This window comes from Apodemus sylvaticus, chromosome 15, assembly GCF_947179515.1.
Source record: "Apodemus sylvaticus chromosome 15, mApoSyl1.1, whole genome shotgun sequence".
Classification (NCBI taxonomy): Eukaryota; Metazoa; Chordata; class Mammalia; order Rodentia; family Muridae; genus Apodemus; species Apodemus sylvaticus.
This window is the reverse complement of record NC_067486.1, coordinates 63,795,247-63,822,896: the sequence shown is the minus strand read 5'-3', so window position 1 is coordinate 63,822,896 and position 27,650 is coordinate 63,795,247. Positions and strand designations below refer to the sequence as shown.

Here is a 27,650-nt window from a genome sequence, read left to right as displayed (position 1 = left end):
AAAAAAAAAATGTTGCTTGAAGGCAATCGATGGCTGAAATTAGAGCCAGGGATCAGTTATCCATCCAGGGAGACATCAGAGCCTTGTATTCTTGGTTTCTAGGTTGATCATATTCCCCTGAACGTGAGGAATCTGCTTATCTGTTGCCTCGTGGATACCCTCTGACCTTAGCGGAACATAGTAGTAGCCCATGATGGAGAAGATCAGGCAGACCACCAGCAGGAGGCAGGAGAACAAAATGAATTCGGCCCACTGCAGGGAGACATGAACCAAAGAAAAGATTATGGAGAAGCCTAATTTAAAAAAGGAGCTAGGAGTGGAGAGATGGGAAAATAGCTAAGGAATCATCACTTGGGGATTTTTCTTGGCAGAACACTAGGTTCACTGGCCTTTCCTCCCACAGGTACATGGTGGTCATTATCGCCACACATGTATGCCTATTTCTTGGCAAAGGCTGTTATCTAAGCCTCGAATCACTGATGGGGGAAGGGAGAAGAGAAAGTTGGAGGGGAAACATCCCTTTGTAGATATGTGTAGACATGAGCTCCTGCTCTCCTCTGATCCATACCTGTACCAGGCCACTGAACTGTGCCACGACCAGCACAATGATATTCCCGAATGCAACTGTCAACAGCCAGGCTGCCTGGAGCACAGATTTCATGCTAGATGGTGCCTAGGAAGGACACATTTGTAAATATCCAGATTCCCTGTTCCACAAGTCTATCTAAGAAACATCACCCACAACGACGTTCATCTCCCACCTCCCCGACTACGTTCAGCTATGGAGCAGATTTATGGGATGGTAATAATACAACAGTAAGGAGAAAGTGGATATCTTTACTGAATGTTTTGATTCATTGTACCATATAATTATTGGCACAACCTTAAGAGATAAGCTGTATTACTTTAGTACTCTGAAAATACAACAAAAGTAAAAGGAACATAAAGAAAAGGAAATAAAACAGCCATAGAGGGATAATTTACTTGCTCATGTTACACAGCAGGTCATGCAGCCAATATTTGAATATGAGTAGTCTCACCCTATAACCCTTGGTTTTCATCTTATTTTTTTTTCTCCAGAGCCCAAACAACACAGACTCAAATTTTGCCTTGTCATGATCCTGGAAATCAGGATGACTATTCAGGGTCATATGCAAGGAACTCATGAACCAAAGAGATGGAGATCTTAGGATGTATGAGAATTAAAACGCAATATATTCTAAGTGGTATCACCATTTCTACTTGCAAAATCTTACCTGAGAATAAGAAAATTCAAGTCCTGTGACAGAGAACATGACCTCTGCTGCTGTAACCAGGACATACTGTGGAAGCTGCCATGCAATGGATAGTTTATTGGCTGGAATGTCTTCTGCCTTCCAGGCCTGAAGACCCTGATCAGTGATCTTAGTGGGAGAAAGAAGAAGTTGACTTCTCAGTAATCATAAGCAGATATAGCTAACTCCAGCATTCTATGATCTAGATCTAGCTCCAGCATTCTATGATCTAGATCTAGCTCCAGCATTCTAAGATTTATAGCTAACTCCAGCATTCTATGATCTAGATCTAACTCCAGCATTCTACGATTTAGATCTAGCTCCAGCATTCTAAGATCCACAGCTAACTCTAGCATTCTATGATCTAGATCTAACTCCAGCATTCTATGATCTAGATTTAGCTCCAGTATTCTAAGATCTACAGCTAACTCCAGCATTCTATGATCTAGATCTAATGCCAGCATTCTATGATCTAGATCTACTTCAGCATTCTAAGATCTACAGCTAACTCCTGCATTCTATGATCTAGATCTAACTCCAGCATTCTATGATCTAGATTTAGCTCCAGTATTCTAAGATCTACAGCTAACTCATAGCATTCTATGATCTAGATCTAATGCCAGCATTCTATGATCTAGATCTACTTCAGCATTCTAAGATCTACAGCTAACTCCAACATTCTATGATCTAGATCTAGCTCCAGCATTCTATGATCTAGATATAACTACAGTACTCTATGATCTAGCTCTAACTACAGCTTTCTATGATTTAGAACTACAGCACTCTATGATCTACATCTATTCCTTTCTTTTAGTTTCACTTCTCTGTTACTTTCAAGAGCTTAGACATTTCTATACAAGCCCAGTATTTTGAATTTTCTCTCAATAACACTACATTCATTTCCTTAACTTCAATCATCTACAGTAAAAGTCCTTGATATTAAAAAAGTCTTTGGTGTCCAAATGCCTTTGGCTCTAAGTAAATAGGGCTTTAGGTGCAAAATAGTGAAGTAAAAGAATCTTGGTTTTTCTTTAGTTGAGAATGTACATAATAGCTAGGAATCTGTGGTGTGTGTGTGTGTGTGTGTGTGTGTGTGTGTGTGTGTGTTTATGTATGTAAATAAAGGAGACATAGCAAGATAGGAAGGCAGACAAGCAGCCAGAGGGAAGGGAAGTAGTTGTAAGCTACTTACATTAGTGATCACAAACAAATATGTTGTACCAAGGTCTAGTTGACCTAAATTGAGAGAAAAGACTTTGTCTTCAGTTTCACAGTGCACTGCAGGATACCTGTGACAAGATGAGATCTGGCTAAAATAGACATTATTGCTTAGGAAAACACTCTCATGCTCAGGGAAGAGAAATCTCAACTCTAACAAGGAAAGTAATGAAGCCACTTGTCTTTGAAGACAGACACTCCTGGGCGTGAGCTGCTTTTGTGCCACATTCCTGCTTTGGATCTGCATGTGCTATTGCCTTCTAAGTACATAGTGAATTCTAACCCCTACAAAAGATTACACAGATCAACCTTTGTATATTTCAAGCCTGTGAACTTTCCTCATATAAATCTTATGACTTAATAGAATAATATAAAACAGGAAACCCAAAAGGAAATTCTAAATAATGAGATACCAACGAGAAGTGCCAAAGATCAGGATCCAAAATCAATAATAAACCTTGTGAGCCTCACAGAGGTGGGCTGTATTAACTACACAGCGTGTCCATCACAACTACCACAGTCTCAGCTGACCAATGCAGAAGTCAGATGAGCCTGAGGTAAGGAGGCAAGAATTGAAAAAGAAGCAGAAATCTTCTGATACCCCAAATTAGCACAGACATGCCTGTGTCTATCACCAAAATACAAAAACAAGATTTGAAAAAGATAAAAGTAAGATGTCTACAAGGGCAAGGCTCTTACCTTCCTCTCAGCACAGTTTTGTATTCAGACACTCCATAGTCTTTGCCCACGCTGAGAGGAGCATCTGCATCCAAGGAGATATTCATGTCTTTATGCAAAGTGTTAATAAACCTGGGGCAGACAAATTATTTATACATCAGAAAATCACATCCAAATCAGGGCAGACATCCAACTATCAAAAATAAAGGTAGGTGCATTTTGCTCTCACCAGACATTTTTTTAATTCCTAATGGTGGAATCTCTCAACTAAGATTCAAGGAAAACAATATAAATATAAGTATATATAAGGATATAACATTTTATATCCACTGGTTATCTTTTATATAAGAAGTACAGTTTGATTCATGTGAAGTTTAAAGACCCAGCCCGCAGAAGGCATTGTCACTATATTTTAGTCATTGGAAATCATGGGCCCTTCCAGAATCCTCTTTCTAGTAGTCTGACCTTAAGCTCCCCTCAGAATGGGGTTTTGGTTCATTTCTGTTTTAACAATGTTAGTTTTGGTCTCACTCTAGATGTAAAACCCTTTTAATTTACCTGGCCATCTGGTGAGTATGTGTCAGTCATAAATTAACATTCTAGGAAAAAAGGTCCTTTTTTCCAGGAGTAAGTTAAGGCTAGTGATTATTTCTTACATTCAGTTACATTGGCTTGTCTGTTTGGTCCTGTCCTGCTAGTACTCTGAAAGTTGATTCCCACTCTTCCTTATTGATGCAGTAAAGTCTGTCCCTGCTGCCCTGTCCTCTGCGCAGTTTGTCTTCTCTGAAGCCTTTCCAGCACAGCACTTACATGCATTTTACTTTTCAGTGAATTCATACTTTGCTTCATTGTTTCTCCTCTACATTTTAAATAATAACTAGCTGGTCTTGATGTCCAATTCCTGCCACAGAGGGGAGGTGACCACGTCTCTATCTGTTCAGTGCCATCTGACAAGACCTTTATCCTTATCGGGATTAAGAACCAACTCTTTTGATACTTCTGTCGATTTATAATAGATACCTATATTTTACAGGGCAGACATCCAACTATCAAAATGAAGGTAGGTGCATTTTGCTCGCTTCTAAATGTTTGTCTGATGAAAATAGAAATTTACAGTTATTTTGCTAAGAGTAAGATAACCTTACTCTTAGATACATTAGATAGGAAAACCCGGTAGAGAACAGAGGGTCTCTGCTGATTCAGGATTATCTGCCAAGAGGAGGCAGGCTGGCACATTTGTCTTTCACTGCCTTAGAAAACTGCGACAGACAGCAGTGTCCCTGACTTTCACCCTTGCTCAGAACAAATAAAATGTGAGACCTCTTTATGTGAAGCACCCTAACCTGATGGCTGCCATCCCATTGGCTGGTTTGATTCCTGTGTCCTTTACCTGCAAGAGAAGAAAGCAGACAGCCAGTAGGAGCTGGCAAACGGAAACCTACAAGCAGACCGTTGCATTTTCAGGCAGATCCATGGTGACTTCTGATGAGCCAGTCATCTTACTTCAGATTAGAACTTGAACAATTTCCTAACTCACCAGCATACTGGAGATACTTTTCCCATCCTCATGAATGACCAACTGGTAATAGTTCTTCTCCTCTACAGAGTGCTCATTGTGTACAGACAAATTGTTATACTTCAGACGAAGATGTAAATCTTGGCTTTTTGCTTCCAGGTGTAGTTTTGAATAGTGTGTTGTGTTCTGTAGGATGAAGAACCTGTTATATTCACTTTCTGTGCCATTGTAGACATTGCAATTTTATAGCTTTGGGATGTGTAACCTCATCCAATACTAGTTCTTACATTTATAAGATACTGGCATAAGACACAGAGGCATATATACGGACAAGGAGGGATGTTTATTATAACATCATGCATAAAAATAAATGCAGAAGGACTTAGATGGCTCAGTGGTTAAGAGCACTGGCTGCCTATCCAGAGGACTGTGGTTTGATTATCAGCACCCACACGGTGGTTTACAACAATCTGTAACTGCAATTCCAGGGCATCTGACGTCCTCTTCTGGCCTTTTCCAGGATCAGGCACACACCTGATGCAGATATACATGCAGGCAAAGCATCCACACATAAAATTTTAAAATAATTTAAAAATAAATAAACATTTACAATAAATCCTCACAGGACTATACCTGTATTTATGTGGTGGGAGTGCTTGTACTGCAAACAACAACAAAACCCAAGTTTAATGTCTGTGAGAAAAAGTTTAAATGAACTATATTTCAAGGATAGAATATTATGCAATCACTAGAATACGGTGACCAGAGATTACTTAAGTACATAAGAAAATAATTATTTTCTTAGTTAATTAATGTCATTAATTAATGAAGAATGTCATTAAAGCAACCAAGGCTACTATAGCTTATAGAATTTCTCCTTCATTTGTACCCATACCTCACCTGGAAAGAGCTGATGGACTCTACCAAGAGGGAATTATTTCTACTTCCCAGCACTGTCACCTCTATTTCACCATCTGCCAAGTTCAAGACTTGTAAGAAAATCTCTTGGGAAGCTGGCTGAGGATGGATCATTCCCTGAGAGACAGATAGAACAAGAACACATACCTTAGTGCTATCTTTGACAGCTTAGCCCTGCTGGCCAAGACTATGCAAGTTCATCCCTCTGAAGAGGATTTGGCTTAGAAATCTGAAAAGTTAACTTTTCAGACTTTTTTTAAAGCAGGAAAGGCCCCAGTTCCACAAAGCAAGCACTAATGAACGGTAGGTAACAAACATACTTCAGTTGTGGTTTTTTCGTTCTTTAACTAAAAGTGGCAGAAGAATTATGTGTATAGTTACAAAGGCATCGTATAAACCTTTGTGCCCTAAGTATCTGGGTATTTGTGTCACGGAATTTCCTGAAAATAAACTCAGAGTCTCGCAGGTGGAAAGCGGACCTCACTGTGTTGTTGCTCTCTTCATTTATATTTACCATGATTGTCCCATGAAATGACACTGTGGGGGTCCCGAGGAATCAAGATTGAACATGTAAGGAAAGCAAGTGGAGCCGAGTAGAAGCTTAGCAGTCACTGAACTCACATTTATTTTTATCTCTACAAGCGCTGCAACTGCAAATGCCAAGCATGCTAGGATCATACCAACAGCCATTTTCCGGAGTGATCTGTGGTGGGAGAGGAGAAACCATTACATCTACCCTTTTCTTGAAGGTACAGAGCCTAGACTCCTTAGCCTGTCTTAAAGACTGTCTTTATTTAATTCCAATTACTTTTTAAAGTATTTTCTGGAACTCTCCCTAAAACACCCTTTTACTCAAGCCATACTTGCTGGCTCTCCTCTGTAATATACCACTTTTCTCACCTTTGCTTATGATTATGATTACTTTAGCCATTATGTCATAATATAACATCAAATATTAAATACAATTATACATATTAACATAATTAGATAAGAATTAAATATTGAATATAATATTAAAATAATGGCAATATAACCAGATTTGTTATAAACATCAACTGCTGTACTTGAACTCATTTTCTTCTTTAGAAGTCTTTGTTGGTCTGAGCATCAAGAAGGGCTTGCTTATCTGTTCTTCTTTGGCATTTCCCTCTTCCCTTCCTGGGGTATTTACCAAAGATCACCACGTAAAAGTTGCCTCTGCCTGTGTTCTAGCTCCCTTACTAACCAGTGAACACCCTGAATAAGAGATCTGTGCTTGATATCCATCCATGTGGAGCTTGGCCCTAGAGACGCCCTACTCCTCACTCCATCATAGCTGACGAGGGCATTTGTATGTGGTGAAGTGTTCATCACTTGACTGTCACAAGTACACTGCTGTTATGCCAGAGATAGGAGGAAGACTTAAACTGTTTCTCACAAAAATTTACAAACGATGCTTTCTACTAAGCATGGGGTGCTCTCTACTAAGCACACACTAACTACCAATAATGTTGTACCCAATCCTACAGGGTCCTTTCTTAGTTTCATAGAAATAGCAGGAGGTTTTAAAATTGGTTGTCATCAGAACCTTAGGATTTGGTCCTAATGCCTTCATAACATCACACTCTGAGCTATCTTCCTGGACCAAATCATGTGAAAACCATTCCCACAGGATTTCCTCTGACCTCCACACATTTGTTGTGGCACACACACAAAATTACCCCTTCCCCACCACACAAAAAATAAGGCAGACTTCTTTGGAGAAACAATTTTTAGGGTCAAAGCAGCATGGTGCTTTAGAAAGCTAATTCCCCATACTTATTAAGACCAACCCCTAAATGTAAATAAATTATATCGAATAAAAAAAAAAAAAGACCAACCCCCACGTTATATATCATACACTCAAGTCTCTTACACTGGCACTCACCAGTTAGACCTAATTTCTACTTTTCCACATTGCTATAATTTTGTCAAACATGGAAAATTAGAAACAGATGAATGCTACATCAAAACAAATAACCATTGTATAGGAACATCGTAGCTCTGAATCATCGCTAAGCTGAGCAAACTGAGTTGGTATGTAATGATTCCTGGTCTGAGTGAGCACTTACGAGAAGTTAATTCCGCACTTGGAGATCAGCCGATAAATGCCGAGGTCAAACAATGGGATGAAGATAAGAACCAGAAAGGGGTTTAGCACCTGCAACACCATGGTAACAAGGATCAGTACAAGTGCCCTTCTGTCCTGAATGGGCTCAGGCTCTCCTCCGACAGCATGCTCTCTCTCACGTCTCCACACTTTCACCTTAGTAGGTAAAAGAGTCTGTATTTCTCAATCTCCTGAGACCCAAGGCTCAACTTCCCTTGCAAAACATCTTGACTTACAAGTACACCAAGGGAATAGTTTTCTTGAGCCTGCTTTTCTGTCAGTCAAGTTAGGAATAATTTTCTCCCATCATCCCTTGTCTTTGGTTTCACAGCCTAAATGGGAAAATAAGGGACTAAATATATATCCCGAAAATCACCATCTGTAAGCAGAGATTCTAACTTTGTTGCTCAAGTGACGACAAAAGGTTATACTTCATTTTTGTTTGTTTTGGTAGTACTGGGGGTCAGGCTTAGGACATCCTATGTGTCAGACAAGTGTTAAGCTACATCCCTAGTTGTGGGTTTGCACTTTCCTAGGCAATATTTCCAATTATACTATCTTGACATAGAGAGAATAGTCAATGCTCACACTTTACCAGTGGGCTCACACTCAGTCTCTCTGGAGTTGAACAGAACTAACTTTCCTTTACAAAGAATGTGAAAGAGAGGAGGAAGATCAAATAAACTGCTTTCAGCATGGGCCTCCTCAGCACATTGGAGGATGGCTATTAACCCAAATGCTGCCAGAGAGGAACAAAAGAGGTAAAAAAGGAAAGCTTCATGTCAATGCCTACAGAGAAGTCTCCTACCTGCATCTGATCCGGCTGAAGTACAAAAAATCCCTGAAACATCATAAAAAAAAGTATAGTTAGATAGTAGCAGAAGACACGGAAAGCCTAGGTTACCCAGCTTGATAGTAGATAAGAAGCACATAAAAGAACATTCATCAAATCTTTGGTTCAGAATCTGTGACTTACTGGCAAAGGATCTGGGCTTTGAAGACACTTTGGATGGCTTCTGACTATTTGCTAAAGATGGATGGACCCCAGGGGCTGCTTTTTGTGTATGGATTAAGTATTCATTCTGCAAAATGTTTGGGATTTACAATCAAATTGTTGTGCTCATGCATAATAGAGGCTGCGGAAGGGGCAGTAAGGCTGAAGATTAAATGTGAAATACACATATGTTGTATACATGTCTCATCCATTAGCTTGAAGGTAATTTATTCAGCAGTTGGCAAGAATTCTGTGCATCAAAGCTTTATGGTGTGAAAAGGTTTGCTTTATGATATCATTAGATCAAGAGTAGTTTTGTCTTGTTTTGTTTTTTAGAATAATTGGGATAACAGATTTTTGGATGAGAGGTGTTCTACCTGAACTATACTTTGCTTGAGAGTGGTAAAGTTGTATATTTTAATTAATCTCATCACCATAGTCAGGGATAGAAATGACAGAAGGACAGGTGCTGTGTTCAGCTTGACGTTGCCCCCAATACATTATGTTCAACTTTCATGCTCTCCAGAGAATCAATAAGAGAACTGCCATGGTAACTCCTGGGCAGCTAGAGGAGGGGTGAGGTAAAATCATGCTTTGGAGGCTCCTGGTGTCATGCATCCATTCAAAACTATCAATATAATAATCTAGAGTTAGATGGAATAATTAACAATAGAGAATGGACCAAAAGATGGACTGGGCCAAAGAATGAACATGAGGAAAAGGGAAAATAATCTTTATAATTGTCTCACTCTTTCCATAGATATAGACAGTTTCTAAATTTTTCTCCAGATCTCATGGGTTCCTTACTTGATCTAGTCAAAGGGATGGGAGAAGTTGTATAGAAGCATCAATCAAACCTTTTCTTGCATGTCCTAAGACAGACTCAAATGGAAGAAAATCATGCATCCAGGCTTGCGTTACTTTATCTGCTATCCTTTTAGTACATTACAAAGGGGTGGGTAAGTGGGAGAATCTGGGTATTTCCTACCCTTCACTTCCTGATTTCTAAAGATTTTTCATAGATATCTTTATCTTAATCTTTATCTATGGGCCTAATGTACATCTCTAATGATCTTAAGTCAATTTTATTTTTTAATCACAAAGATTATAGATGTATGTAGAAATAAAAAATGTATAAACTAAATTAATTACAAATAAATTATGTACAATGAAGAATTTAACAGATTTTTTTTGGAAACTTTTTCAACTCACCAAATCGCCATTCATTTTGTTAGCTTGCAGAGTCCACCGTGAGCCCTAGGGCCGACAGATTTTGTTATGAGATATCCTTTTCAAATGATAAGAAAGAGGATAAAGGAAGACATGGTTTTCAAGAATCACTATTACCTGTTGATCCAAAAGAGCCCAGAACATGGGCAGTGGAATATAAAGTAACAGTATCCTGGTCAGTGCCTTCACATCCATAATGAGATGATTCTGCGGGAGGAAGGAAGAGCAGGCAGAATTGCCAAAAGTTCCAAATGTGCTTTTCTAGCTTAGAGTAAAAATGGTCAAAACCAGTGAAAGAAGAGGTCAAATGTGTACACACACACACACACACACACACACACACACACACACAACTGAACTCAGAAGATTTTTCTTCTACTAGAAATTATCTACTTCTAAAACCTTAATGGCCAAGTAGAGGCAAGGAGGACCAATTAAACTAGGTTTGTCAAAAGGTAGGCTCATAGAAGAAAAGAATTTGAAAGATTTCATAGGATTTTGACATAGTTCTGCAGTTTCCACTTACTGGGTATTTTTCTGCTGCCCAGTCTAGCCAGTGTTGTCGCTTTGGAACATCCCCAGAACGGTTCCTGAAGCGGTTGCAGATAGCAAACTAGGGCAGAGACCAGAATCAGAGATAGACAAAAAGAAAGTACCCCTGACTTCTCAGTTTTTATTCATACTGTCAAGAATGGACTTCGAACTTTATCAGACACTGAATTCCAATATCTGAGGTGTAATTTTAATCTTTTTTTGTTTCCTAATGGCATATAATTGTACTCAAGATTTTTTTGCCTACTAGAATTAATTACATCTAAAACTTTAATGGTCAAGAAGAGGCAAGGAGGACCAATTCAACTCAGTTTGTCAAAAGGTAGGCTCATAGAAGGAAGATGGTGGAGAAAAACATATGCCCATGTGTGGAGAACCATGCGTCTAGCATGACAACTTTACTTTCTATTGAAAAAGGCAAGCCGGCAGGCAATTCATGAACTTACCCAGATGCATTTGATAACTTGAGCCACTATGTTCCCTTCAGGAGGTGGTTTTCTATACATCCTGCTTCCCATTGCAAACACAACTGCAGTTGAATCACAGACAACATTCTTAGTTTCTCAGAATACTTAATTGTCTGCATCAAATCTCACAGAGAACTGACTTTCACTCCCTAAATTCAGAATAGCCGAGGGAAAATGGTGGTTAATTGTTGGGAGATATTCATGGAGACCTTCAAGGAATAACAGAGATAGAAGTCATCTTTGCCACCTCCTTTTTGTCCACATGTGATATGGTTGATTTTTCTTTCCTAAGCGCACACAGCTCAGCTGTCACCTGTTACATTACCATTGCCACCTTCCCTATTCTACCTAGAACAATTTCTATCCTTACATGTTAAAATGTCTATTAGCTTACTTCTTATTTTCTAGTCAGTTGCTTCTTTAGACTGATGCAAATTAAAATTTTCTTTTCCAGATCTGCCTAAAAATTCCAAATTCATAGCAGGAAAAGCCTTCTTAAATTCATCATTATCCTATCTATTGAAGAATTAATTATAAGTAAATTACTAATCATTTTATGTACTTCAGCTGATTTAGTCTAACAAAATATGTACTACTGTTTCCATTTTAAACACAAGTAAATTGAAGATTAAATAAATTAAGCACCATGTATGAGATTTCAATGGTAGAAATTGCTGTAAATAACATTTTAGCATGAGGTCTCTCTCTTAAAAAAACAAATCTATGATTTCAGCATTAGTGATGGACATATTTTGAACTAGAAAACCTAGAATCACATGGGCAGGACCCTCTGAGAGTGTCTATGAGTGATTAGCTTACTCAGGGCAACTGAAGTGGAAGGGCCCACCCTACGTGAACAGCATCATTTCCTGGGCCATGACCAAATGCACCTGAGCAGACTTGTGCATCTGCTAGTTCATTGCTCTCTGCAATGTTGTGAGGTGGGTGTAATGTGATCAGCAGCTTAAAGTTCTTGCTGCCTTGACATCCCTGCAACGGTAGATTGTTACCTGAAACTGTGAACCAAATTAACCTATTATCTCTTAAGTTGCTTTGGTCAGGGTATTATATCACAGCACCAGGAAGCAAAGCTATACCAACCACCATAAAGAATTTCATTCACACATTCTTGTACTACACACTGTACTTGGCACTATGGGAATGTAGGGAGAAAATATAAGGCCCCCTCTCAAAGAAGCTCACTTAACCTGACTTCTCACCTAACGTTTTATTACTCTTCTTTAATGCTCTAACCACTGTCCATCATTTCCTGTCTCCATCCCCCAAATCCTAGTCTATCCTGTTACTATTCTTCAGCTCATTCTGTGTATCATAACCACATCTTTATTTCTTAGTTTTCCTTTTATTTGCAAAGTAGTTGACAATGAGGTAGCCCTCCTTTCTCCCATTCCCCTTTCTACTCTTTCTTTCTCCTTCCTTCCATCTGTGTGACAGGGTACCTCTTTATAGCCCACTCTGGCCTTGAGCTCATATTGTAGCTTAGGCTGGACTTTAACACATGATTCTCCTGCCTCTTCCTCCAGAGTGCTAAGATTACAATGTGTTTTGTTTGAGGGCATTTCTTTGTGCCTGTCCTTTAAATGCTGTTGTGTCTTTAGAGTTTGAGCCTAGGTTTTCTTTTTTGCCTTACTCTTATTTTGTTAGAGTTTTCTATTTTCAAAGCTTAATTGCTGGCTATACCTTATAGATCCAGATCTGTGTCTAAAACCTAATTGGTTTTCTCTGGGCCCTAAAACAGTATTTCCATTTAACTAAGTGGCAATGCACTTAGATGTGCCAAGACTACCTATAATACAATTTATCCCAAACAAATCCATCAGCATTGCCTTAATCTGTTCATCCTCACAATCTGAATTAATGATTTATTACCTAGCCTGTGGTTCAAGTCAGAACCCTCTATTCAACAGTGTCTTATTTTTTCCCTGACTTCACAGATCCCAGTGTACCAAGGCTTGCTAATTCAGAAGGGACCAAGTTAGGTAAGCCAAGTAAGGCATGTACCTTATAGACAAAATTTAAAGGAGCAAACGAGATCAATATTAGGTTTGCCTCACCCTTAACCCAATCTCTTCTTCATAGTGCAAACCATTGAAAAAATAAAACACAACAAAAAGAAAAACCTATCAACTCTTTCTTTGCTCAAAACTTGTTTTTGCTATTTTTTTTATTGTCTTCACAATGAAGTTTTCTTTCTTTCTTTTTAAAGATTTATTTATTTATTATATGTAAGTACACTGTAACTGTCTTCATACACCCCAGAAGAGGGCATTGGATCTTATTACGGATGGTTATGAGCCACCATGTGGTTGCTAGGATTTGAATTCAGGACCTTGGGAAGAGCAGTCAGTGCTCTTAAACTCTGAGCCATCTCTCCAGCCCAGTTTTAATTCTTTCATGGCCTAAATTATATTTTATTATTTTGTTTCTTGTGGTTTTTATTCTTTCTTGTTCTCTCTTTTGCTCCAAAGCCTTTGAACAACTGTGATATCTCTCACTTAAAGACACAAACCATATATTCTTTCTACATGGTACCTTCTTTGATGAAGACTGTCCATCCTTGGGGACTTATGCTAGAATTTTCTCTATAGGCAAACCCTTATAACCTCCAGAGCCATCTGGAGCCATCAGAAGCCCTTCTATGAGCTCCACAGCCTTCTCTAAAATTCCCGGGTTATGATATTGACTGTTCTATGTGACAAATCCTGGTTTACTGGTCTGGATTACTTCTCCTGCACTATATAAATTCTTTGAGAATATAAACTTTATAACTATCTAAATCACCAATATTGTTCTAATACCTAGCACAAAATCTATTACGTAGGAATTGTTATGAGCACCATAAAATTCAGCTGGTGACTAACAAGGACAGACACTACCTATTTGCATTATAATTACAAAATCTTTTTTAACCTTCATAATTGCTTTAATGTCTAAATATAATTACTGGTCAGTGAGTGAATTAGAGAAGCTGTCATGATAATAAGTGTAAACAACAAGAAAGAGCTTGTAGAAAATATTTAGCACTGAAGGGAGAAGGAAGCAGAGAGTATTTGGTCATGGCTCTCCCAGAATACACTTGTTTGGAATTGGGAACCGTATTACTTTCAGCCTTTCTGGTAGAAAAGAATCAGACCAAACATTGAGTCTCCGGGCTCCCTCTCCTCTTGAGCTCTTTATGTGTTTGGACTGGATATATTCCAGAGGGGTGTCACCCAGAGGCTCAGAGTGAGACACGTTTCCAGGTCAATGACTAGAAACAATCACACCCAAGCCTCCCCTTAGGGGACTTGCCTAAACTAACAGGCCCACATATCCCCTGTCTTTTCCAGGACAAGGTTCTCAGTGCTAAAAGAATGCCACTTGATCTAAGTTGCATTACTTCCTAACTAATCCAACTCCTCTTTAATTCTCTTTATTCAATGGGAAATTCTTTGGAAGCTTTGCATAACAGAGAGAAAAGAAAGAAAGAAAGAAAGAAAGAAAGAAAGAAAGAAAGAAAGAAAGAGAGAGAGAGAGCGAGAGAGAGAGAGAGAGAGAGAGAAAGAAAGAAAGAAAGAAAGAAAGAAAGAAAGAAAGAAAGAAAGAAAGAAAGAAAGAGGAAGGAAGGAAGGAAGGAAGGAAGGAAGGAAGGAAGGAAGGAAGGAAGGAAGGAAGGAAGAAAAAGGCTAAACCTGGAAGCTGCTTTGAAATGCCCAGGCAATCAAAAGTAGCATCTACTTACCAAAAAAAAAAAAAAAAAAAAAAAGTATTAGATAACAAACTAGCTTGGACAGAGGTTGAATTATCTTAGTTCCTTGCATATTTCAGCAATAAGCAATGGGCTTAAATCCTGACAACACGTAAGAATCACTTGAGAGTGCCAGGCCTTTGTGGCACACACATTTAATCCCAGCACACAGGAGGTAGAGGCAATTGCAGGGGTGGGGTATGGGTAGGGGAGTATCATCTGAGATATTTAAAACTTTTAGGCACTTAAACTCCTGAGTGGCAATCCTACATGTACCCCAAGATTTGTTTTTTTAAAAGACTTCCTTGAAATTTATCAACTACATGACTAGAGCACTTAAAACTGGAAAATATCATCCTAACTGAGGTAACCCAGTCATAAAAGAATACATATGGAATGCAGTCACTGATAAATGGATATTAGCCCAGAAGCTCTGAATACCCAAGACAATTAACATATCAAATGATTCCCAAGAAGGAAGGAGAGGGCCCTGGTCCTGGAAAGGCTTGATGCAGCAATGTAGGGAATTACCAGAACAGAGAAGTGGGAGGGGGTTGATTGGGGAATGGGCGAAGGGAAGGGGGCTTATGGGACATATGGGGAGGGGGTAATCGGGAAAGGGGAAATCATTTGGAATGTAAACAAAGAATATAGAAAAGAAAAAAGTGGTTTATGGAACTAGAGAGATGACTCAGAAGTTAAGAGTATTTGTTGCTCTTTTTAGAGGACCTGGGGTAGATTCCTAGTACCCACATGGTTGCTTACAATTGTCTGTAACTCCAGTTCCAGAGGATCTGATGCCCCCTTCTGGCTCCGTGGACACTAAGCACACATGTGATACACAAATCTATGTTTATACACAGATAATAAAAATTAAAAATTTCTGATGTTCTTTATAATTTATCTTCAAAACCAAAGGGAAACAACTACAATGATGCTTGCTTGATAGGGTTAGTGGGAAGGTTCCTACATGATGACTTATATGTGGCAGGGATCAATGGTTGCTCATAACCTTTTCCACTACACTCACCAAGTGCTAGCACCATGAGCAATCCTGGAATCCCAAAAGCCAGTGCATAGCAGTCTTCTCCAAAACACTTCACATCCCCTTAAGAAGACAGGAAGGGAAGAGCGATTGTGAATCACAAGTCTGCAATATTTTACTCTATAAGGTTGGACTCTTGGTGTGGGTATAGCTATCCTCTCCTCTTCCCATCATCTTCCCCACAACCCTTCTTTTAAATCAGACCAATCAAAACAAATAAAAACCATCTCACATATTTATAAGCCCGTAGGGAAGGAGAAGCTGTGAATGGTTTTTGGTTGGCCAGAGGGAAGTCCTATACATGCAGCCCCACAGAAAGAATCCTAACCTCTCAGCATGGGTGTGATGAATGTAGAAATCAAGCTCCCTGCATTGATGGAGAGGTAGAAGACTGAGAAGTATCTAGTCCGTGCCTCTGCCTGCAATGAGACAGATCATCAGGGAAACATGTCTCTTAGCTGCACCCCATTGCATGCTAAAAGACATACAAAGCATCAGGTTCAGATCATGCTACCATGGTATGTGACCATCTCATTAGCTCTCTAATACAGTAGCTGGTTGACCCTAGATGAGTTTTTACTCACCTTGTAAGCTCAATTAAAAGCTCTTTAAGACCTGGGGGAAATTGACCAACCTGCCCTCAATACCATTCTTGTGTCTTATACATATTTATTATACTATTAATTTATTTGTATTAAGCATTCATTTTATTCGGTGTATTGTGAGTATTCTTTAAGGTAGAAATTTTATTCTGTAATGTCCAGTATCTAGAAAAAAATGCTAGCATATATTAGACATTCAACAAATGTTTATTGACTGTATTAATTAAGTACATGACTCCTTGAGTTAATGAATGTATGCTGTGAAGTGTATGGTAGAACAGTGTAGTGCAGCTACTATTGATCTAGGAGGAAAGTAATAACTCGGGTTTCAGGGAGATAGATCTTCCAGAGAGTGCAAAAGGGAATCTGCTGGCCTAGAAGTGGGCTTGTAGAAGCTTGAGGGTGAGTTTGCTCTATTCACTGAAATATGTCTGTGAGCCAGCTGCTAATACAACAACTTTCAAGTGAACTTTTTAATAGGTGATCTATTACATAGGGTGTACTTCACTCTGGCACTTCAGCTCTTCCTGACACACTAGAACAATCAGTCCTTCCCAGGCTCGGTTTGTGGTGTGTGTTTTGCTCCTCCTTCTCTTTCCCACATGCATGCACGTTCACTCTTCTAACTCCTGTAGTTCACTGTGCACAGAAGCTGGTCTGCTAGAGGACTGTCATTTCTCCAATGTCAACCAGCAATTAGAATCCATAAATCCCAGAATAAAGTGTGCTGAATAACCCAAGTGGTCTACACAGCAGGAGAAGCATAGGAAGATAAGACACACAGACAAAAAATAGGGACAGGAAGAGAGATAACAGACCTTGTGGTATAGAGAAACGTAAGGAGGAAAGAACTCACATACAGATCAGGGAGGGGAGAAACAGCTACGGAAAAAGGAAGAGGTTCATGAAGAATAGTGTGTGTGTGTGTGTGTGTGTGTGTGTGTGTTAAAAAAATGAAGGATTTAGATGTATTTGGTAGTTCAAGAATAGATTGTTCCCTGCCCAATTGTCATGTGCCTCATATGTGCTCATTTTCATTTTGGTCATATATCCCCCACCCACCACTGACAATGAAAATGTTACGAAGAGATCAGCCAGGAAAACCAATCTACAAAATGGAATTCTGTTTTATTATGAGTTGTCATTCTCCCCTTTACAAAATCATCTCTGTATCATACTTCCAATTCCTGTTGTACTCACCACAGTCATTCTTAGGTACCGCAAGTCAGAGTAAGGTGACTTCCAATCCTATGTGGATTTACCCTCCAGGAAGCAAGCACCTCACTTCCTATAGCTTCCACTTCTTGGACTCAGATTTAAACATGGCCATCCCCTACTACTTATGAATAGCTGTATATGATTATCTCCTTGGGCTTTGTTTGCTCATTTGCATTTTGTTTTGAGTCAGCATCTTGTGTATCCTGGGCTGAATATCTTGAAATAGATACGTAGCTGAGAATGACCTTGAAATTCTGATCCCTCTGCCTCCATCTTCCAAATGCTGGGATTATAGGCATGGGCCACCACACTCAGTTTATACCTTGCTGGGGACTGAATGCAGGGTTTCATGGATGCTACACAAGCACTCTACCAACTGAGCCACATCCAAGCTCCCTTTCTGCTTATCTTATTCAGTCTCTGAGCCCTTGCTTTTCTCCCTTCCTTCATATGACATGTCCATTTCCCACCCTGGTTACTGTAACTGACCTTTAGTTTTCTCTATGCTGATGACCTGCATCCAGCCCAGAACTCAGCTCCCCAGACTGGACTTGATCAGTGGGATTACCTCAGTCTTAGCAAATAGCTGCTTGACACGTTCCCCATTTTGATGCTGGTTACACACTCTTAAAATACAGAAATGAGAAGATCCTTACATGTTGCTCTTCAAACTGGTCTCCGCCAAAAGCTGCCACACAGGGTTTGATACCTCCTGTCCCCAGAGCTATTAGACTCAGGCCAACCAATGATAAGATTCTGAAATGGAGAGGCAAGGATGCTAGAACCATGTTGATACCAAACCAACTGTAGAGGTGGGCTACAAAAATACACAGGAGAAAAAAGATATTCAAAGATAACATCTTCTTATCCCATCAACCTTGTGGGTCCTTTCTACTTGCCATTATTCCAAGATCTACTCATGAGAACTTATTGTCTTCACATTGGAGACTCTGCTAAGAACGGAATTGCTTAAAAGATTCAGGGCACGGTAGGTTTATTTGTCCTTTGCATGCATCAAGTGGGAGAAGGCACTGCAGGGACTCGGAATCTAGCATACCAGTTTTTAGTATCTTATTTTTGCAATTCAGTTGAAAGATCTTATTGACTCTACTCTTGTATATGCTTACTAACTACAAAGTAAAATATTGAGATTTTTCATAAGTAGGAATGTCATCAATAAGTTTTATGGAACAGCAATAAGAAGGTATTTGGTGTTTATTACTTTTCAAATATAGTAAAAAATTTCAACTCAGAGTATGTATATATGTATGTTAAATTGGTATATATATAATCTAACTATAAACACTGATGCCTAAAGTAAAGAGAGACAGTAAAATGGTAATCTATAGAATTACTCATACATAGACATACCCTAAGCTTTGGCTATGACTTCTCTAATATAAGTAAATAGATTGGTAAGTGGAGGGAAGTATAAAAGGTTTCCTTACTTTCAAGCTCATGAAGAGTTTTTATGAAAAGTATACTAATTGGTCATTCTACTTGTCTTCAAATGTTTACTTAATAAAAACCGAGACCTGGTAATATAAGAAAGGATTCCGTTGCTTGTAATTCTTTTGCTTTTAACAAGGTTGGCAGTAAAATTATACATTGGAAAATAAAGGAGAATCTCTGATAATAAAATGGAAAGCCACCTGTAGTGAATCTCTGAGACATATACCTGCCTAAGGTAAGGAAGGCAGCAACACAGTGGGTTCCATGATTTTACTCACGTATGTAGCATTTTTCCTCCCAGTATTGGTATGGCACCCAAAGACTTGAATACGTGGCCAAGAACATAAACCAGGGAGAGATAGATGATTGTCCTGTGAAGAAAGTTAAGTCAGTCATTGTATTGTTCAGAAACATCAGTGTTCACTCTGTTCTCAGTAAATAGAGGAAGAGACTGGAGTGGAGGAGAAGAAAATGAATTGGGAAACAGAAACAATGGTGTATGATGTACACAAAGGAGGGAAAGGGAGTGTGATTCTTCATCAGTAGCATCTGCTCAGATGGTGCAGATGTTTCTTTCTATTTCTCTTCCCAGAACTGCTCTCTGCTCTGCTCTGTGCTCAGAGTGACCCTACATCTATACAGACAGGAGAGGACGTAGGTGGATTTGCAGCAAGCACAGTGATGTTTCAATCAGTAGAACAACATACCTCTACTTGCTCTTTTTTTCTCAGGAAATACCTCTTAGCTCCAGAGATCAAGAGGAAAGATGAATGCCAAGTAACTAGGAGTGCTAATACAAAAGGCTTCCAACAAGCATTGAGATGTAAAGAGAGTCAAAGGAATTTTAGGTTCAATTTGGGTAATGTGGACACTTGGGCTAACCATAAACCCCAAGATGATTTCCACATAGATAATTTACCAAAAAATAGGGAAGTACAAAGGATTTAAGCTGTTCAGTGATAAAAATCATGCAATTGGTAAAAGCTACCTGTTAAGTTATTTTTTCTAATAGACTTGAATAGCAAATAAGTAGCACATTAAGGAATTCCAATAAGAACATATGTAGAGCTCTGCACACTGACATGACACAATATTGCTTATCTTCCCTATGTGTATTACCATAAGTGGCATGTATACTGTGTATCTTATCATACACAGGAATGCTAATGATATCACAACCCCTCAGAATTATATATATATCAGAATTATATATCATTTAAAGTATTTTATGCTAGTGTCAAATATAAAGAGTGCAATAAAAGTGCCAGGAAGCCCCTAGGGGGTACCAGGAATCTCAACTTGGGGTCCCTCATTCTAAATGTCTAATCTTCTTAAATTAGTTTTCAGGGGGTGGAATCCTTATTGAAATAAAAAGAAGAAGTAGAAAGAAAGGCAATGAGAAGAAATGGAAAGAAAACTAGTTATTACAAACCTCGAGGAGACGATGCTAAATTGTCAAAGAGAAACAAACTAAATAGGATGGAGAAATGGCTCAATGGTTAAGTCCTCTTGCAAGAGTCTTGAGTTTGAATCCTATCATATCTGGTGATTCACAGACACCTGTAACTCCAGCTCCAAGGGACCTGATGCCCCCTCCTTGCCTCTGCAGGCACTCACCCACATGTGATGTTCTCTCATACAGACACACATACACATACATAAACATAATAAAACTAAATTCTTAAGATCTCATTATACAAGAGTTGGGGATTCTGGGTGCCTCTTACATAGCTTGGATTCTGGGACAGTAAGCAGAGAAAGGCTTTTAGCAGTTGTTCAGAAAATCATTTCTTGACTATTTAAACAATCTTCCTAATGTAAATATTCTACCTCCAAGTTAACATTGAAAACACACACGCGCGCACACACACACACACACACACACAAGAGGGAGGCAGTTAGCACAGCATAAAACAGAAACAAGAGCTACGACAGAGATAAGAGGAGGGGACAGGTTTGAACATATAGGTAGGTATTCCTTTTCCTGCATGGAGGCAAGGCTGCCTTCGCAGGTTTTAAAAAGCAGAAGAGGACCCACTTACTTCCAGTTTTTTAAAATCAGGAATAAAGTATGGTGGTGTGAATAGCCAATGTATTCCAGTGCACTGTAGCCATCACTCTTATAGTTTTTGTTGTGAGCCTAGCCTTTAACGGCTGAGCCATCTCTCCCACCCATGTAGCCATCACTTTATTTGTGTGTGAGGCTCTCCCATTTATGTCCACACACACATATGTCTACAAGGGGGAAATTAGCCAAGTTTTAAATCATCCTCTATCTGAACAAGATATCAAGTCACTCCCCAAAGTGTGTTATTTAAAACAAATCAAGTCCCAAAGCAAGTAAAAGTCCTCTTCAGTGCTGTGCACACATGTTCTCAGGCTCAGTGATGTTTTAGACAATAGTGTCTAGGCTCAATTATAGAAAAAAAAGACAGCGGTGAAAACATTTTAGGTGTCCCTTTCAATTTAGAGACAATGCATATAAAACCAAAGTGGCAGCAATTGATGGCAGGCAGCTGGGGTTAGGATGGAGGAGGACCAGCGTGCACGCTGCTGCGTCCTCAGAACTTGGAGACTCACACAGTTGATTCATTGTGGGGACATAAGGAAGCTAGGATAAGGGTCTGCCAACGTGAACAGAAATATGCAATTATAAATGCACACTGCCATTTGAACTCCAGGTTCCAACACTCTGAGTGGCTGTCTGTATCTAGCTGAACTAGACACCTCCAGACCTGCTACAGGACAGTCAGTTCAGTCTGTGAAAAGGGAAAGGTGAGAGTTACTGCTTGGTAGAAATCTGACAATTAGGAAAGAGTTAAGTAATCAAAAAGGGAAAATGGAGGCCAATCAAAACCAACCAGAAATACAACAGTAAGAGAATGAGGAAAATACACAACTAGAGAAGGCAAGAAATAATGAACAGGCTAAATTAAGTTTAAACACTCAGACACAGACACTGTCAGTTGTTAACAGAGGTCATCATCACTATCCTGACAAATTTCAGTAGAGGAAAAAGGTGATTTATAGCATTTTCTGTTGAAACTTCAATGATTTACTCCCATTAAAACTATTTGAACTTTAACAATGTAAAAATGTATTACATATAATTAATCTCCTTATGTTTGTGATTATTTGGACAAATAAGGGATGGTCAATAAAGACTTAGATTTGGATCAGACTGAATTAAATTGTGTTCTTTTTTATTGAAGCATTCTTCTCTGTCATAAGAAATGATGATAAAGAGAGAGAAAATGTCTAATAAATAGATGGTTTTTGAAAACCATGGCAGTGGTTGAAGGAGGAAGAAAATAGGAAAAGAATTCAAGATTTTTGTTTGATTACTTGAAAATACTAGAAACTTGTGTGTGATTCCAGTACAGGAAAAGATTCTAATTCTGAGGGAGAATTTGAAAACTAGAGAAAATAGTTTAGGTAATGGTGATAATTCTGTAAAATTTCAATACTTTTGGGTTTGTGTAGCTTATGTAAATTAGACTTCAATAAAAGTAAGTTAAAAAAAAAACTCAAGCAAGATTGAGTTAAGAGTACAAGTGAATAGTATTAAGTTTCCTCCAAAATAATAAGGAAGTTATTGTTCACCAAATCCTGAAATTTTACTTCTTCAATCTCAAAGGAAGTTATTCTAAAAATATAACTGCAGCATCAGCACTGAAGAGTAAAGAAAGGAAATGGTATATTCTATAATTAAATGAATAGACCATGGCTTGTGTTTTCTATTCTCAGTGTAGTTCCAGAACATATCTGAACAAATTCAATGATTACTACACAAGTAACAAATGTGCCCACCATGCCTCTCTGAAGAGACTGCATGTATATATCCACATATGTGAATATACACGTGCATGTGCATACATACACCAAATTAAGATATAAGTCGGTATTTGCAGTTAGAACTCTGTGTTGGTTAATTTCAACTGTCAACATGACAAAACTAGAATCCCCTGGAAGAAAGTCTTAATGAGGAATAATTTAGATCTGGTTGCCCTTTAGCCATGTCTATGGATGTGTGGTGTGTGTGTGTGTGTGTGTGTGTGTGTGTGTGCTGAATGTTAGTTAATGTAATAAAATGCAGCCCACTATAGGTAGAGCCATTCCTTAGGCCAGCTGTCCTGAATATATTAGAAGGAAAAGCTAACTGAGTTAAAACAGTCAAGGTTGAGTTTACTCTCTCAGTGTTCCTGGCTCAGGAAATGATGCAATTAGCTTCTTGAGTTCCTACCTTAACTTTGACAATAACTTAGTATTGTAAGGCATCTAAATCTCTTCCTATATTGCTTTTTTTAAAATCAGGATATTTGTCATAGCAACTTAAGTGAAACAAAGACAAGTTCTATCAAAGTATAGTTCTACAAACACAATACCACACAGTCAAATTACTTCAGGAAACAATACATGCTTATGTTTCACTTGGAGATTTTACAGGACATATTAACTTATTGGAGACTAAAGGTAGTTACACACTAAAGAAACATTATTTTTAATGTTCTAAAACAATATAGCATTTTTCTATACTAATTTTACCATACAAGCTTTTATTTTCCCACATAATTCATTATATCTTATGCAGTCACATTTTTAAAAGAGTATACTCTGAGATCAGTAACTCAGAAAAATCCACAGATGGCAAATCCACAGAATATTTCTAGATAATGGATACCAAAAGCTTATCTTTAGCCCATACAAATAATGGTTACGACTTTATACCTTGTCTGCTGCTTCTATTTTTAGGAACAAGAGAACTGAACTAAATAGATTAATATTTTAAGTTGTAAACTCTTTATTAGATTCTAAAGAAGGAAGCAACAGAAAGGCAAAGACTGTCAACAGAGATAGTTTGAAAGTCTCTGACAAGAAAGTGTGATAAGAGACTGAAGGAGTTGGGGTGACCGAGTCTGGAGACATTGAGGGGAAAGCAGCAAAACCAAAGTATGGCTCTACAAATTGACATTTACCCCTGGATAACAATCTGGACCCACTGGGATAAAATAAGATTTTGTCTTAAGCTACAGAGTGGAAGACTAAAGGCAGGTCTTAAGAGGGAACTTTGGACTAAATGGACGTGAAAACATTGGGGATGTGTAAGGAAAGAAGAAGGTTTTCTGTGCTGTCTGTCCTGGAGAGGCATGTATCTGACTTAGCAATGAGTATTTTTTTTTTGTTTTGTTTTCTGGTTTTGTTTTGTTTTGTTTTGTTTCCTAGCAGACAAGGTATTAGGAGTTCTGGGTAACTTTCTGCACAATGAACTTGTGAGGTTCCCGAGGCTGTGGCCTGCCATTGTCCTTACTTGAATTTCCCCAGCCAGGAGTCAGCAATGGCTGCTCCCAAGATGGGAGTGAAATAACAGAGGCTGCTGAAGGCATGGTAGACAGATGTGGAGGTGTCTTCATTCCAGTGCAGGAAGTACAGGAAGTACAAGGTCAGCACAGCTGGGTACAAACAGAAGAAAACGAATGGGAGACAAAATGAGATAGGTGCAACAAAAGGATTCACAGAGAACTATATTTGATTTGTGGGCTCTACAGGTGATCCTGGCCTTCAGCACCTCTATTAGGGAAATAACTGGGTGATGGCTGCCGGGCGGTAGAAGCAGGACCCATGGGAACAGTGAAAGTAAATGAGGCGTGCCGCCTACACAAATACAACACTCATCCCTTCACTCTCTGTGTACCTATAGCATCGTTTACACTGTGAGAAGTTCACAGTGCTTCCTACAGCCCTTCCTCCACTCTTTCCCAGCAATAATATGGTTCAATGGGATGTACAGGATGAGAGATTTCTCCACTTGTGTTCTTATTGGTTGTGCATTCGTCCTGAGAGCCTTTTTAAATCTTAGCCAGCATGAGTTATTAAATAAAATGTTATGAGACATTTACTATGATGGCCAGAGGAAAGGATCAATTTATACCAAGGCAGAGAGAATGGGAAAAATGCATGAAAAGGAGGCCAGGCTGCTAGAATCATAAACAGAGAAGACTCTGGGGCACAGAACTACCTTTCATGCCATAATAGGAAAATCGCTCGCAGAATTCATTCACCACAATGAAGGCGATGCTGAGTGGGTAGTTGGAGCCGCAGATTTTCTATTCATGAAAAGACAAAGCTTGATGAATGAGCATTTTCCCCATTTAAACTACATAGTTACTCTACAAATAAAACATATCTTGAAATATACATATACAAAGTATTCATCATTTTGCCCAGGCTGACCTCTATTTTAAGATCTTCCTAGCTTAGGCTCCCAAAGAGCTCAGGTTGCAGGTGAACCCCATTATATCCAGATAAATTCATCCCTAAATAGCTGTAATCAGTTAGCACAAAGCAGTGGTCTCTGCATACTGTTGTCATAATATATGTAGTCGTCTCTTCACCTATACTAATCATGCTTATATTACTGGTATGGGAGTAAAAAGTCCAAATATTACTTCATCCTTTATTAACATGGGACTAGCCAGACATTCCTTGATCAGGACCGCTCACCTCTCCACAGTATCTCAGTAAAAGCCTATGGGTCTAGGCAAGAAGATGATCATAATTATTGCTAAGAATAAATTGAAAAGGTAGTCTCTGGAGCACATGATATCCAGGCAGTCAGAGCTAGATGCCACTATTCCACTTAGGTCTACTACAGGCACTGACTGGTCCCATTTGCATGGTCACCATTTTAGGGGCAATCTTGACAATTTGATGACTTCTCTTTCATGGCCTGCTAGATTCCGGCATAGAGCTCAAAATGGTGGCCAGGCACTCCTAAATAAAAGCTGATTGATCACCTTAACTCTGGGAAGAGAATTCTGAAATCCTATTAAATTAAGTGTCCACCTTTTCTACTAGTATGCTTCTGAAATATTCCTTTTTCATTTTATTTGTATTTAGGTAATGTGTGTTTGTATGTATGAGACTCTCAGTATGTGTATGCCTGAAGAGACCAGAAAAAGATGTTGGATCTCCTGGAGCTGCAGTTATAGGTTCTTGCGAACTGTATGACTTGGGAACCAGGAGCCAAACTCTGGTCGTTTGGAAAAACAGCAAATTCTCTCAAATGCTGAGCCATCTCTCCAGAAACAAGATTTTCATTTTCAATCTGTGCATTAGAGTAACTGTGCTATGTCATGCATTATGTGAAATAATAAATATCATGTTTTATTTTAAATCTTTTTCCACAACAGTAACTCCATTGATATGGAAAGGGGATAAAGATAATCTATCTCTTGAGACATTCAAATATTAACACGAGATTTATATTACTTCTTATTCCATAGGTATGCTTCTCTTTAACCACCCTTAACAAGATATGATTATATATATATATATATACATATATATATATATATGTTGCTAATATATATATATTAAACTTAGTCTGCCTTTACCTATGTTGATATAAATCATCTTTCTACATACATGTTACTGCATGATAATAACGTGATTGAAAGATGCAATGAATTGAAATTACTACCTTTGAAGCTCACATCTTGAGAAGTAGTAACATAGAGTTTATTTAACCTTAGTGGTGTACACTCTCACTAATTGGATTAACATGAAATCATTTCTTAAGTCACACCAATAATCGACTCTGTGTCTTAATTCTGTAATTTCAAAGAAATAAGAATCATACTGACCTCCTGGCTGATACTAAATAACTCAGCTAATTATTGGTTATTATTACTGTAGTCTTTCTACTGAGAGGGTTTTACTATGATATGAGAATCGAATGAGGTGATAAATTTGGAAGTGCTTTAATGAGTACCTAATACAAAATATTATTCTTTGTTGCTCTATCTGACCTCCCACTTTAAAGTAGGGACACTTAGTGACAGAGAGTGGGGCTATTCTAAAGCTTCTATTGGTGTCCAAAAAAAGAAGGCTGTTCACACAAGGGGAACTAAAGGCTGAGTTTTGGTATTGGTAAGGAAAGAACAATCACACACAGTTCTCCAGACAGGAATGCTTGCCAAGTCTCCCTGGACATTCAAAGTGCTTTTACTCCCCCAGGGAATATGCAATGAAATAGAGCAAAACTCTGGGGCCCAACTGAAAAAAAAATCTGGCTAACCCACCCTGTTGCTTCCTTCCCAAAACAGAAGAGACTAGAATTAATTTTCAGGTGAATTCTAATTCCACGAGAGTAGTTTTTCTGCTCTAATACAGGTCAGCACAAAGTTCCAACAGCCAAGGAGGAACTTTGAAAGGCTTACGTACGCTGTTACTGTCAGAGACAAACCGAACTTTGCGACTCACCGGAGGTGACTTCTTCGGAGGGCTTGGAGGTCTGGGCAACATCTCTTCAGTAGAGACAGGTGAAAAAAGTGTTTCCTTGGACTCGTTTTTCTGGAAAGGATTCATGGCTGGCTCCTCACTCTCTCTCTCCTCAAGCATTTGGTTTCAGTAGGCAGTTAGGACTGCTGCCAGCCTACAGTGAAAAGGGGGACTAGGGGGAGGAGGAATGGCTACAGCAAATAGATTTAACCCTGTGGGTGTCAGTTTCAGTGGTTGCCTGCCTCAGAGCAGAACTGGAAGCTATAGGAAAAAGAGGGTCAGCACGCTGGTTCTGCCAAAGGTAAGGCATGGGGAAGTAAGAACAACACG

At 38.8% G+C, this 27,650-nt stretch overlaps 1 protein-coding gene across 1 annotated transcript; it reads right to left on the bottom strand.

Moving 5' to 3' along the window:
• On the bottom strand, positions 1 to 27,650 carry Slc15a2 (solute carrier family 15 member 2). The gene is made up of 22 exons (XM_052158856.1): positions 27,303 to 27,650; positions 25,057 to 25,144; positions 24,349 to 24,490; positions 19,319 to 19,411; positions 18,245 to 18,344; positions 16,097 to 16,187; positions 15,754 to 15,831; positions 10,955 to 11,037; positions 10,483 to 10,569; positions 10,074 to 10,163; positions 9,939 to 9,983; positions 8,541 to 8,573; positions 7,695 to 7,783; positions 6,226 to 6,307; positions 5,587 to 5,721; positions 4,708 to 4,872; positions 4,514 to 4,560; positions 3,192 to 3,302; positions 2,467 to 2,563; positions 1,257 to 1,403; positions 569 to 673; positions 1 to 252 (listed from the first exon to the last, which is right to left on the bottom strand). Exons 1-22 carry the CDS (start codon positions 27,438 to 27,440, stop codon positions 76 to 78), a joined length of 2,223 nt encoding a protein of 740 aa, XP_052014816.1. The 5' UTR covers positions 27,441 to 27,650; the 3' UTR covers positions 1 to 75.